The sequence below is a fragment of the Lynx rufus genome, unplaced genomic scaffold (assembly GCF_022079265.1).
Source record: "Lynx rufus isolate CCGP_SWC_20201006 ecotype Redwood Valley unplaced genomic scaffold, mLynRuf1.p SCAF_6, whole genome shotgun sequence".
Taxonomy (NCBI): Eukaryota; Metazoa; Chordata; class Mammalia; order Carnivora; family Felidae; genus Lynx; species Lynx rufus.
This window is the reverse complement of record NW_025814878.1, coordinates 145,581,112-145,596,481: the sequence shown is the minus strand read 5'-3', so window position 1 is coordinate 145,596,481 and position 15,370 is coordinate 145,581,112. Positions and strand designations below refer to the sequence as shown.

Sequence of the window (15,370 nt, the reverse complement as noted above, 5' to 3'; positions counted from 1 at the left end):
GTCTCTAAGCAGAAAATGTACATAGTTTTATAGATTTTAATTGATTTCCTTCCTATAGACATGGGAAAATAAATGGGTAATAGTTTCTCAAGGCTCTTAGATAAGAGTAATGAAGGAAATGAGAAGTTTCATTAAGTGAAATCAATATAAAATGTTATTCTTCATTTAATACGATCTTTTGTTCTTTGGTTTTATAATTGCTCTCCTTGTACTGAATTATGGTGACAGTTGATGGTAATTTTGGCAAAGGAGCTTAATGCTCTTATTTGACACAACAAAAATTTAGCAATGTCTTGTTTTTTCTCTATTATTTTTTACTTTGTCTTACTGGGAAATACATTCAAATTCTGAGTATCTCTATTAGGAGAAAAAACACTTCCCTTCTCTACAAGGTGACCATTTCAGAGATTGGAAATCCTCTGCATGTGAGAGTCCTCACATTTATGGTGCTCGTGCTCTGTGATTTCAAGGCTGAGTAAGCTGCCATCTACCCAGAATATTTGGGTGTGAGTATGGGGTTGTAAGTCTTCATTGTCTTTTCTCCATCATATTTAAACTTTCTGGTTTCCAGGGTTCCACAGTGAAAAACCTGAAGTTGTCATTCTTTTTTTGAGGTAACATTAAAATTTCCAGGTGTGTCAGCCTTGATAAAAATAAGATCTGAAAGAGGATGATGATACCCAAACATATGAAGGCACAGAGAAAATATAAACTTGGTGGAATTGTAAGGAGATTGAGAGGAGAACATGTAAGATGGTGACTGTCTGGCCACTGAAAATGAATATCAACTTTTCTTTGTGAAAAAAGCTGATCTCAAATTTGATAAACAAGTAGTCTGTCACTTAAAAAACTCATACTCAACTTCTACACTCAGTTGATATCTTATCTCATGAGAAATGTCATTACAAACCTCAGAATTTGTCCTTTGAATTCCCTCCAAAACCTGCTCCTGTCACTATAATGGCATTATGTCTTTTTATATATTTACTTGTGTAAACGTTTGAGGAAAAGACATTGGTGAAGTTTTCAATAACAGAACCTCTTATTCATGTGAGATTTTGCTGTGTCTAAATTGGCTTCTAACATGAAATACATACTCTGTAAATATCTATAGTACTATTAAGTGAATGAACCATTTTTAATAAATATACATGAAAATGTTATTATTCTACAGAATATGTCAAAGATTCATTGGGTAATAAATACTAGAGCAACATCTTCAGGCTTTTAACGTTTAGGACATTTGCAAAGTAAGAAAAGGGAAAGATAGAATACATTTTTTTTTCATGTGCATAATATTATAGATTCCATTAAGTGTGTATCTGGAAATTAAACAACAACAACAACAACAAAAAAGAGAAATAAAAAGGTTCCCAATACCTCAACCTAGAAACAGTGAATTCTACCTTTATAAGTGATTTCCTTTTAATTTCTTCCAATCCATACTAAAGTTTGTCACACTGAGTATCTGATTTCCTTCCCCAGAGTATGCATTCATGTCATATATATCACTTCCAAGGGAGAAAACCTTGGCTCCTAGAGAAGTGGAAAATCTCTTAGCAAATACACTGATGGGTAGCCCTCCAAAAAACCACAGTACATGAATAGACACAGTGCAACTGTGATGTGAAAACGTCACTGGGAGGGAGTTGCTGACAATGGCAAAAAGATTGAAAACCAATGTCTCAGTGTCATAGCACGTGCTTGTCCCTGACTGCAAAGATGACTGCGATCTCCCCTGGCCCAAATCGACTGAAAAGGCAGCATACCCAGGCTCTAGCACCTCAGGAAGGTATGAATGGTCTTCTAGGTTAGTGGCTGACACCTTGGATCCAAGGATAGCCTCCATTAATCAGGTTTAAATGCTGGAGATTCCCTGGAACTACAGAAAAATTTGACAACACCATGTGTTACCACAAATTTGGGGAAACAGTCATCTTACTCTTTCTGTATTAGTTATCTACTGCCTCATAAATATTGCTTTTAGAAACTAACGGGACTGCTACAAATGATACACATAGGTTGAAAATCTCAACCCCACCAGTCTAAGTCTAAAAAGGTTGTAAAACTAACAGTGTTCGTAATTCTATTGGCAGCAAACTTGTCCTAATTATATGAAGCTACTTCTACTCTTTGCTTTCAGTTCTGTTAAACAACGGCAGATCTGTGTCAGAAGAAAACAACTCCTTTTTGCTTTTTAGGGATACTTTTCAGAATATTATTAGCTACTTGTCATTTTTCAGAAACAGCAGCCACTTCTTAAGGAGGACACTCATTACTATCACTCCTTCATAAATCCGTACATTTTCTTTGGAGCTGAGGATTCAAGAGAAACTAGACTCTGCTTTAGGTTGCAGTGATAACATGAAAGGAAATACTCCCCGAGAGTAACTTAACTTTCACCTATTTCCTCTATGATGTTAAGCGCACATTTATAGCAGCCGTGTGAAAACTATGGGTCATGTTTTACCCCCTTGTTTGCCAACTAAAATATCAAAAGAAAACTTTCTGTCCGTTGTGTCATTGTATCTTACTGGGAAGAAATGTTCCATGAACTCTGAGTACAAATATATGGCCTATTGCTTTTCTTCGTTATCACTGTTTTCCAATGTGTTCATCAGTCGCCAATTGCAGCTTTAGCAGGACGTCCAGTGTTTCCATTTTGGGCTCCCCTTCCCCAGGTATAATCTCAAATTTTCTAATCTTCAGAGTACTTGCCTATCAGTGTGCTTGCCAACCAGTAAATACTCTATATTAACTGCACTACTGCCATTTCTGCTTCAAGCCACAGGTCCCATGCTACCTTTTGGGGGATGATGCCACAGGTGCCAAGGCACTACTGGGGGCTGATGGTCCTTCAGGCATAAACCCTGACCATCCCTATCATAAGGAGGACCAGTATTCCAGACTTCTGCCCCAGCCTCGCTGGGCCTTCCAAGGAGGCACACTCCCCTGCCCTCTTCTGCATGAGAAATGGGTCCCTGTGAGCCCTGCCTTCAGTCTTTGAATTGGCCTACACCACAAAATGCTCAAGGCCTATGTGACAAGCCCACAGCTCACATCATAGTCAATGGTGGATGTCCACCCTCACCACCTCTGTTCAACACAGTATTAGAAGTCAGAGCCAGAGCACCTAGGCAAGAAAAAGAAATACAGGCAAGCAAATAAGGAAGGAAGAAATAAAACTGTCTGCATATGCTGATGACATGATATCATATATAGAAAATCCTAAAGATTCCACCATAAAAGTGAGCTAGTGAACAATTCTTTAAAGTTGCAGGGTACAAAATCAATAAACAAAAATACATCATTTTTATAGAACAATTGCAAACTACTAGAAATGGAAATTAAGAATACTAACCTCATTTACCATCACCTCAAAGAGAATAAAATATCTAGGAATAAATTTCACCAAGGATGTGAAAGTCCTGTACACTGAAAAGTATAAGATTGATGCAAAAAACTGAAGACACACAAATAAATGGAAAGACAGTCCATACTTATGGGTTGGAAAAATATTTTTTAAATGTATATACTACCCAAATCCAGCTACAAATTCAATACAATCCCATTCATAATTCCAATGGCATTTCTCCTAGAAATACAACAAATAATTCTAACATTTGTATGGAACCAAAAAAAGCCTGGAAATGCTAAAGGAATCTTGAAAGAACAACAACATTGAAGGCATTACACACCTTAATTCCAAATTATATTAAAAGCCATAGTAATCAAAGCCATGTGGTGTTAATACAAGAATAGACACATATATCAACAGAACAAAGGGGCATCTCAGAAATAAATTCATATTAATGGGTAATTTATGATTTGTGATTATATATATATACATATATACATATACATGTGTATATATATATATGATTTCATATACATATATACATACACACACACAGAGGTATATATATACATACACACACACACACACACACACATTTATATATTTATATAGGTATATACCCCACCACAGTGAAAACATGAATAGACTTTGAGGGCATTATGCCAAGTTAGGTAAGTCACAGAAACACACATACTGCATGATGTCACTTATATGTGGAATCTGTAAAAAAAGAGTCAAACTCATTGAAACAGAGAGAAAAAAACTGGTTGATAGGGGCTGAGGGTGGGAGAAATATGGAGAAGTTGATAAACAGGTACAAACTTCAGCTTAAGGTGAATAAGGCATGAGGATCTCATGTAAAATATGGTGTCTACAGATGATAACACTATAATTCATAATTGAAATCTGCTGGGAGAGTAGAACTGAAATGTTCTTACTAAGTCAAAAAATAAATACATGAGGTGATGAGCCACCTGGGTGGCTCAGTCGGTTGAGTGTCCAATATCAGCTCAGGCCATGATCTTGCAGTTCATGAGTTTGAGCCCAACATCAGGCTCACTGCTGTCAGCACAGAGCCTGCTTTAGATCCACTGTCTCCTTATTTTCTGTCCCTCCCCTTCTTGTACTCTCTTAAAAATAAATAAACATTTAAGGAGTACATGAGCCTATGGATGTGTTAAATCAACTAGATGCGGGAGAGTATCTTTTCAAAGTGTATACATATATCAACTCCCCATGATGGACACATTAAATATCTTACAATTTTATGTCTGAATTGTACTTCAATAAAGCTGAATCAGAAAGAAAGGAAGAAAGAAAGAAAGAAAGAAAGAAAGAAAGAAAGAAAGAAAGAAAGAAAGAAGAGAGAGAGAGAGAGAGAGAAAGGAGAAAAAGAAAGAGCAGCTTTAGGAAAGAGTGGTGGAGAGTGCTATTTTAGAAAAGGCAGTCCAGGAGAGTTCTCTGAGCAGAGACCTGAATAAAGCAGGGGGGTCAGTCTCAAGACACTTATGAGGAAGAGTATTCCCAGGAAGTTGCAAGGGAAATGTTTGATGTGTTTGTTAAACAGCAAGAAAGGCCTCGCAGCTAAATCCTTAGTGGCCCTCTAGCAAGAGCAGCAGCAGCAGGAGGAAAAGCACTAACCATGAAAAGGCCTTGTATTTCATATCAGTTTTAGTCTAAAAGGAATTATTCAGAATTAGGAGATTCTATAAGACAACTTGCCTGGCCTATTTTTTTTCTAATGTTAGTCAACATACAGTTCAATATTAGCGTCAGGAGTAGAATTCAGTGATTCATCACTTACATACAATATCCAGTGTTCATGCCAAGTGTCCTCCTTAATGCCCAACACCCATCTAGCCCATTTCCCACCCACATCCCTCCATCAGCCTTCAGTTTGTTCTCTATCATTAAGAGTCTTCTGTGGTTTGTTTTCCTCACTCCTCTTCCCCCGCCATTCCCTTATGTTCACCAGTTTTGTTTCTTAAATACCACATATAAACAAAATTATATGGTATTTGTCTTTCTCTGACTTATTTCACCTAGCACAATACATCCTAGCTCCATCCACATTGTTGCAAATGGAAACAATTTCATTCTGTTTGAACGTTGAGTAATATTTCATTATATATATCTATATGCCATATTTTCTTTATCTATTCATCAGTCAATAGACATTTGTACTCTTTCCATAATCTGACTATTTCAGATAATGCTGCTATAAATATCGGGATGCAATTCAAATCAGCATTTTCATAAACTTTGGGAAGTACCTAACAGTGCAATTACTGAGTGGTAGGGTTTTTCTATTTTTCGTTTTCTGACAAACCTCCATACAGTTTTCTAGAGTCACTGCACCACTTTTCCTTTCTACCAGCAGTTTAAGACAGTTCCCCTTTCTCTGCATCCTTGCCAACATCTGTTGTTTTCTGAGTTGTTAATTTTAGTCATTCTGATAGGTGTCTGACAAGTGATGAGGTACTACTATGGTTTTGATCATCACTAATGATGAGTGATGTTAAGATCCTTTCATGTGTCTCTTGGCTAACTGGATGTCTTCCTTGGAAAAAAAGTCTATTCTTTTCTTCTGCCCATTTTTAACTGGATTTTTTGTTTTATTAGTGTTAAGTGTTATATGTTGTTTATATTTTTGGATACTATCTCTTTATCAGATATGTCTTTTGCAAATATCTTCTCCTATTCTATAGGCTGCCTTTTAGTTTTGTTGGTTGTTTCCTTTTCTGTGTGGAAGCTATTTATCTTGGTGAAGTCCCAACAGTTCATGTTTCCTTTTGTTTCCCATGCCTCACAAGAATTTTCTAGTAAGACCTTGCTATGGCCAATGTCAAAGAGGTTACTGTCTTAGTTGTCCTCTAGGATTTGGATGGTTTCCTCTCTCACATTTAGGTCTTTCATCCATTTTGAATTCACTTTTGTGTATGGTGTAAGAAAGTGGTCCAGGTTCATTCTTTTGCATGTCGGTCTCCAGTTTTCCCAACACCATTTGTTGAAGAGACTGTCTTTTTTCCACTGGATATTCTTTCCTGCTTTGTTGAAGATTAGTTAACCGTATGGTTATGGGTCTATTTCTGGTTCTCTATTCTGTTCCATTGATCTAAGTGTCTGTTTTTGTGCCACTACCATACTATCTTAATGATTAGTTTTGTAACACAACCGAAAGTCTAGAATTGTAATGCCTCCAGCTTTGCTTTGCTTCTCTAGATTGCTTTGGCTATTTGGGGTCTTTTGTGGTTCCATACAAATTTTAGGATTGTTGCTACTAGCTCTGCAAAAAATGTCCGTTGTATTTCGATATGGTTTAGTTGCCTTAATATGGACATTTTAACAATATTTTCCTTTTCAATCCATGAGCATGGAATGTTTTTCCATTTCTCCACGTCATCTTCCATTTCTCTCATGAGTATTCTATAGTTTTCAGAGTACATCCATTTTCCCTCTTTGGTTAGGTTTATTCGTAGTTGTCTTATGGTTTTTGGTGCAATGGTAAATGGGCTGGATTTCTTGATTTCTTTTCTGCCAGTTCATTATTTGCAAATAAAAATGCAGAATTTTTCTGTTCACTGGTTTTGTATCTTGTGACTTCACTGAATTTGTTTATCAGTCTAGTAACTTTTTGGTGGAGTCTTTCAGGTTTCCTACATGGAGAATCATGTCATCCTTGAATAATGAAAGCTTGACTTCTTCCTTGCTGATTTGCATGCTCTTTTTTTTTTTTTCTTGTTGTCTGATTGCAGAGGCTAGGATTTCTAGTACTATGTTAAGTAACACTGGTGAGAGTGGACATCCCTTCTTGTTCCTGAATGTAGAGGTACAGGTCTCAATTTTTCTCCCCTGAGGATAACATTAGCTTTGAATATTTTGTATAGGGCCTTTATGATGTATGTGGAGGTATGTTCCTTCTATCCCTACTTTATTGAGTGTTTTTATGATGAATGGATGTTGTACCTTATCAATTTTTTTTCTGCATCTATTAACAGCATCCTATGTCTCTTATCCTTTCTTTTATTGATCACAACAATCACATTGATTTGCCAATATTGAAAAACTTTGCAGCAGAGGAATAACTCCCACTTGATCATGGTGAATAGTTCTTTTAATGTACCGTTGGATTCTATTTGCTAGTATTTTCTTGATAACTTTTGCATTCATGTTCATCCAGGATATTGGCCTGTAATATTCCATTTTAGTGGGGTCTTTGCCTGGTTTAGAAATCAGGGAAATGCTTGCCTAATAGATGCATTTGGAAGTTTTCCTTCCATTTCTATTTTTTGGGGGATAGTTTCAGAAGAATGACTATTAACACCTCTTTAAATATTTGGTGGGGGCGCCTGCATGGCGCAGTCAGTTAAGCATCCGACTTCAGCCAGGTCACGATCTCGCGGTCCGTGAGTTCGAGCCCCGCGTCAGGCTCTGGGCTGATGGCTCAGAGCCTGGAGCCTGTTTCCGATTCTGTGTCTCCCTCTCTCTCTGCCCCTCCCCCGTTCATGCTCTGTCTCTCTCTGTCCCAAAAATAAATAGACGTTGAAAAAAAAATTAAAAAAAAAATTTGGTGAACTCTCCAATGAAGTCCTCTGGGCTTGGACTTTGGTTTTCTGGGAGATTTTGTATTCCTCGTTCACTTTCCTTGCTGGTTATCAGTATTTTCAGGCTTTCTATTTCTTCCTTTTTCAGCTTTGGTAATTTATATGTTTCTAGAATTTTATTCATTTCTCCCACATTTCCCAGTTTGTTGACATATAAATTTTCAAAACATTCTCTTATATTGCTTGTATTTCGGTGGTGTTACTTGTTACTTCTCCTCCCTCATATGTGATTTTATTTATGTGGGCCCTTTCTCTTTTCTTCTTGATGCATCTGGTGAGGAGTTTCTCAATTTTATTCATTTTTTCAAAGAGCCACCCCTGGTTGCATTTACCTGCACTACTGTTTCTTTGGTTTCCATACCATTTATTTCTGCTCTAAACTTTATTATTTCCTTCTTTGGCTGGCTTTGGGCTTCATTTGTTGTTCTTTCTCTATTTCCTTTTGGTGTAAGGCTAGGCTGTTTATTTGAGGTTGCCACTGGGTGGTATTGTTGCAGAAAAAGATTCACTGAGCACTACAGGAGAATTCTAGGCCCAGAAACATACCAGCCCCCTCGCATGCACACACACATATGAAGGATTTTAATAATAAAGAGATACGATGGCATCACTGGGAAAAGAAAAATATTTAATAAATTAAACTGGAATTTGGCTATTCATATGGAAAACCAAATTTGGCTCCCTATGCTCTGCCATACAATAAATTAATTCCAGGTGTATTTAAGGTATGACTTCAAAATGATTAGGAAAAAAATATATATGTAAATATCATTCTGACTCTGGAATAGAGAAGGATTACTAAAGATTAATTAAGATATTCTTCCATGATTAAATTTAGAAATTCTGACCAGCAAAAGACATCTCTATTAAAGTAAAATGCTGAGGGAGCAGCTGGGTGGCTCAGTCGGTTAAGCATCCAACTTTGGCTCAGGTCATGATCTCACAGTTTGTGTGCTCTAGCCCCACATCAGGCTCTGTGGTGACCACTCAGAGCCTGGAATCTGCTTCAGATTCTGTGTCTCCCTCTCTCTTTGCCTCTCCCCGATCAAATTCTGTCTCTCTCTCTCCTTCAAAAATAAGTAAACATCTAAAAAGTTAAAGTAAAATGCCAAGGAAAAACTAAGAAAAAATATTGCCAGGCACACAACCAACAGAGAGTTAAAAGAAATTATACAAATCTCTAAAAATTAGTAACTAAAAAAGAGAAGCAAGGCCAAAGAACAGTTGTCAGAACCTACAAATGGGTTTTCAAAGAAGGACAATGTTACACAGCAGAAGTATATGAAGATAAGTCAACCTCATTAGTTTTTAGGTAAATGGAAATCAAGGCTACAGCTAGATAATACTTATAATCTTTCAGTTGGCAATAATTTAAAAGTCCACTGGACCAGGTGTGGAGAAAATGTAAATCAATTGAATAATTTATACAAAACTAGGGTAGGAGAAATTGATAAAAACATTTTAGGGGAAAATATCTTATAAAGTTTGCCTATTCCATAACCAGCAATTCCTATCCTAGGCATACATCCAAAAGACCTTCTTACATACACTAAGCCAAGAGATGTGAACAAAATTGTTCATCTTAACTAATGTCTTTCATGTGAGTCCAAAAGTATAATCAGCCAAAATGGCCATCAGTGAGTGAGGAGACAAAATAATTATAATATGTTCACACAATGGAATATTATACAGTAGTGGAAATAAATGAACCACAGTTACCCCTAAATATTGGATAATCTCAGTGACAAAAGGGTGAAAAAAGGAAAATGCCAAAAGAACATATAAGATATGATACCATTTGTGAAAGTTCAAATGAACTAAACTTTAAAATACATGCTATTTAGGCATCAGCGTATGTGTGTGGGTGTGTCAATACATAAACTACATTCTAATGCAAGTGTATAATGAACACAAAATTCAGGATCATGATTTACCAAGGGTCAGGTAGGAATAAGAATTGTAAAAGGGGACAAGTAGCTATAAATTTAAGATCCCAGTTCTTGAATTGAGTGGTAGGCCAAAATATGTTCATGGTATTATTTTTTAATTGATTGAAAAAGGAACAATGGTGATATGGCTCACTTACCACAGAATTAAGATGATTCTGTAATTTTTTGGCCTATATTATCTTCTGGCAAACACAACACCTAGATAATGCATACATTTCTTCAACTTGATAAAAAAAAAGTTGAGTTAAATGTACTAATTTTTGTAGACAGTTTACATTATATTTGAAATCTTCAATAGTAAATATAATACACAAATAAATCCATCTCTGAAATTAATTTCCATGCAAGAAATTAAAAAAAAAAAGGCAAGATGAAACCCTGTGTCTTAAGGGAACCTTTCCTAAAATAGTAGTCTGGAGAAGCGTCTGACCATAGTCTAAGATTTGTTAATCACTTCTGTGGGGCACCAGTCCCCACGGTCTACACCACATTCACCGACTAGCCTTCATGTTCTACATAAACACTTCTTGGAGCACAAGTATACCAGAGAAGGGCTCTCCTTTCATGGGCAGACATCAGCCCACAAATGTGTCTAATGGGAGTGCTTACTAAAAGACTACAAATATCCCATAAAAAACACATTTACGAAACCAAATTTGTCAACTTTGCCACCTATCATGATTCTAGTTTTTCTCCAACATCCACATTAGAGACTTCACTGAATCTAAGCTCAGCTGTTGCATTTAAATCCAAATGTGATTGTGGAGTTAGTATAAGAGAGTGGTGTCTCATCAGTATTTCATGGACTCTGTAACTTGCCAAACAAGAATCCTTCTGATTACCTGTTTAAAAATGGCAATATGGGTACCTTTGGGCTACATAAGAGCATGCGAGCTGTGAATTCTTCACTCCTGAAACGTAAATATGTTCTAATATTCTTTCTAGTTTTCTTTCCACATCATTGTTACATTCAAATTATGTTTAAATATATTTGTTCCATTTGTCTTAAATTTCACTGAACAAACAAAAATGTAAGCTCATGCTGCACCTTTAGAAACTAAAGTCCACACCATGAAAAATGAAAACCTGTTTCAGTGACAGCATAGCTTTCCTCTTTTTTAACATTGTTTCATCTGCTTGCACTCACAGTTTTAATTAAACATTGACTTCTGAATTAAAATGACAATGACAGCTAAAAGGTGAGACCCATGGTTCAAAACAATGTGGAAAATGTTTGTAAGCATAAAATGAAAGCCCTATTTTGGATTCACAATATTAAATTACATAAGGTATAACACCGGCTGGACACTTCCAATTAGTATACGTAGGGCCTTATGTGACCCAAAGCTTAAACTGAGCCAGTTTAGAATTACTGCTAAACCTACTTAGCATATATTTTAGAAACTCTGTGTGCATCATGAATGCTCACTGCTTTCTTCAATGACATAGCACATCTGCAGCATTGTGTTCACGTCTCAACTAACTAATCCAAGGCATTTGAGAATCCACTGTAAATCCAATGGATAGCAACCAGAAAAGCATGGTAATTAAACTTCATACAGTGTGAACAACAGTTGACAACCATCTAGCACTTAATCTGGGAACACAAATCTAAGAGCGTATTCTAATATTAAAGGAAACTCAAAAGACAAAAAATTTAAGGAGCCAAACTAAACAATATTGTCTGCAGATTCACATTTGGGTAATCACACTATTAAAATACAAGGAAGTGACTACTATAAACATGAGGATAGTGAATACTATGGGAGACATGGAATGGTAGTGATTGGGACAAGTCACAAAGAGAAGCTCCTGGGGTGCTTGGCAAGGTTTTATTTCTTGATCTGCATGTTACTTATAAGACTATTCACCTTGATTCAGTGAGCTTTTGCTTTTTGTGTTTTATTTTATAATAAAACTGTGGTTTTTAATGAAGCCATGTTGAAATGACTTCTTCCATGCTATTTCCAGAATAAAGAAAAACAGGCTTTGCCTGAGGGTTGAAGAGGAATCTCTGAGCTCAACATAAGGAGTAAGTATGAGTCCCTCTTTAAAAGATGGTTAGAAAGCTATGAAAACAGTTGTGTGAACATTCTGTGGAAGGCCTGCTTTGTAGGGAAGAAGGCTGGATTGTGGCTTCTGAGTCTATGCCAACTCTAAAATTCTATGCCTTCCTCATTCCCAACACTATCCCAACCTGACATGGTCAAGAAAAGCCAACTGCATTTTGTAATCAATGCATTTGTGGAGCTTAAGTCCTCTGTCCTCTCCTGCCTCTGAGTTGATCAGTTCACTATGTACATTGTATTTGTGGGCACTTTTGTGTACATGAGTGTCTGTGCATTTGAAAAGTTATCCACACATAAAATTTTAACCATTCCAGTTTAGTTTTAGACCATCATGGTAATATTACCAGTGGGAAAAATGAAGAGAGTAAGGAAAAAATAAAATAGTAATAAGTTGTGGGTAGGTGAATACAATGTTTAACATTTTAGAATGAAATATGAACAAAGCACAGTTCTAGTGTTTTCACAAATACTAACCCAGACAGCCTCGCTTTGAGGAACATTACTAGTTTTACAGAATGTACAGAGAACCTGACGTACAAACAGGTTATATAACTGCCCAAGGACACTTTACTTCCCACTACTTAGCTAGGATTTCACACCAAGCTCTGAGTCCAGAATCCTTGCACTTAAGCATTATGCTCAACTTAACTGACATCCTACCACATAAAGACTTCACAATCGTTAATTAAATGAAATTTCCATTTTTATATTGAGAAAAACTGTATCTCTGTATCAGACTACTTGGTAATCACAGTTCCTTCTTCATGATTATAAAATTTTCAAGTTCTACTAAAATGCTTGTAACAGTGATATACTGTAGGTAATTTTCCTTATTTTACTGTAACTGCAACAAATAAATTTAGTATTCTTTGGCTCCAAACACACTATGAATATAAAGTACTCTAGCCAAAGTCCATGTTCTAACATTATATGCATAAAAAATTTATAAGCCAAAAATTAAAACTAAAAAATATTGTAGGTTAATTCACTCATTATTCCATATATTTAATAATATGATAAAGTATACAGAAATAGTGAAATTTATGTATTATTTATTATTTTTCTGTATTATTTCAGAAGTTAAGTCAGATTTTACCTACAGAGTTCTGAAGAGACCAGAGAATTGATCCATATGATTGGTAAATTCCAAGGGGTAAACAACTCACTGATTGTTTAATGAACAGATTTTCATTCAAGTTACCTATCTTGCTAATCCTGCTGAATAGCCCAGTGAGTAGGAGCTAACATAGGTTTTTGATATGTATATGTGGTAACCAAATGTTTCTGGAATAGGCTCTTTTTAACTCTGTTACAAATTCTAAGGCTATTTAAGTGGTATAATAGCAGTCATAAAAGGTGCTCAAAGCAACACATAGCCTCTGTACATGTAAATAATTGTTAATAAAAGAGACAAATTTTTTCCTGGGACCAAACAAGAGCAGTATAGTGAGGAACACCAAAATTGATACAGAAATATCAATGTCTGCATGGCTGAATGGGAGTGAAAATATGAGGAAGAGGTTGGTGGTGATGGTGATGATAATGGCTGGAATACAGACATTTGGACATAAATGTGGAAAGTGATTCTGCTACCAAATGGTGCAGCTTATCCCAGCATAATAGGTTATTTAACTTTTTACCTCAAACTCCTCTCCTTTGATAAGGGAAAAATTTGTCATGTCAAGTGACCTAATGTCATAATTTGAAGAAGGAACAGCACTAAACATATCCTACTCTTAAATTATGTAATTAACTTTATGGATTTATTGCTTACCCAAAGTACAGAGAATCATAGGTGTCATAGCATATTAAGCCTTTTCAATTATTTACAATTCAGTGTGATTGGGTTTATCATATTATTTTTAGAACCACTCTGGTGATGAGTGAACATGCAGAAGCTATATTCACTGAATATAAGGGTGTTAAAAGAAATGTTCCAAAGGGAGAGAGCACACAAACAAGTGAATTTGGGACACTCATGGCAAACATCAGAGATCGTATTTCTACCTAAGGTGATGTTATTTTTTTTTTTTAATTACCAGGGTACTGTCTTCTAGACCTTCATGAGGAGTCATGAACAAAAACAATGGAAGTTCCATGACAGACTTCATCCTGCTGGGGTTTTCTGATCGGCCCCAATTAGAACACATCATCTCTGGGGTTGTCTTCATCTTCTATATTGTGACTCTGGTAGGAAACACAACCATCATCCTTGTATCTAACCTAGACAGCCAGCTCCATACTCCTATGTATTTCTTCCTATCCAATTTGTCTTTTCTGGACCTCTGTTATGCAACTAGCATTATCCCACAGATGCTGGTAAATCTATGGGGTCCAACAAAGTCTATTACCTACGGAGGGTGTGTGCTCCAATTCTTCTTTGCCCTTGACTTGGGAGCCACAGAATGTCTTCTCTTGGCCGTGATGGCCTATGATCGCTATGCCGCTGTCTGTCAACCTCTTCACTACACCGTAATAATGCACCCTCAGCTTTGCCAAAAGATGGTCCTTGTCGCCTGGTTAGGTGGTCTTGGCAGTGCCTTAATTCTTTGCTCCTTGACTCTGAAACTGCCAAGATGTGGGCACCGGGAGGTGGACAATTTTTTCTGTGAGATGCCAGCATTGCTCAAGATGGCTTGTGTCTACTCAAAAGTAATTGAGGTCGTTGTCTATGCTCTTGGAGTGATATTTCTTCTAGTACCTCTATTACTAATTCTAATCTCATACGCAGTTATCACTCAAGCTGTCATGAGGATCAAGTCAACAGCAAGGTGGAGTAGGGTCCTTAATACCTGTGGTTCCCACCTCACAGTAGTAACTCTGTTTTATGGAACACTCATTTATATGTACATGAAGCCACAGAATAGCACATCCCAAGATGAGGGGAAGTTCTTTACACTCTTTTACACAATTGTTACACCTACCCTTAACCCTCTGATCTACACTTTAAGAAACAAAGATGTAAAGAGTGCAGTAAACAGAATACTGTGTGCAGAAAAATGGTCAGCAAAGTCATGAGTTAGATGGATGAGAGTTAAAGAAATAACACTGACCTTTACCAAGAGAAGATGTAGCGATTCATTTATGTAAAGAGCATTTACTAGGTGTTTGCCATGTACCAAGAATTGTTGTAGGTAGTGACTTTCTAAAGAAGTAGGAAGCACAAAGAATTATAAGGAGATAGAGATGCAGTTTCATAAAGAAACTTCAATTTATACACTTAAAAGCCTTCAAGACGAATCAGGAACTACAGATAAGTAAACATAGAATTACGAAAAGTGGTTTAGTTTAGTAATAGATGCATGTACAAGATATTAAGAAAATATTTCACATGGAATTTTATTTTAATGTACGATTACAATGGACACTAATTTCTTCTTACCAGACTTA

At 36.4% G+C, this 15,370-nt stretch overlaps 1 protein-coding gene across 1 annotated transcript; it reads left to right on the top strand.

Annotated features, from left to right (window-relative positions):
• Nucleotides 1-14,053: 14,053 nt before the first annotated feature.
• On the top strand, nt 14,054-14,998 carry LOC124529322 (olfactory receptor 2W1-like). Its single transcript, XM_047103179.1, has one exon. The coding sequence runs from the start codon at nt 14,054-14,056 to the stop codon at nt 14,996-14,998; it is 945 nt and encodes a 314-aa protein (XP_046959135.1).
• The last annotated feature ends 372 nt before the right edge of the window (nt 14,999-15,370 follow it).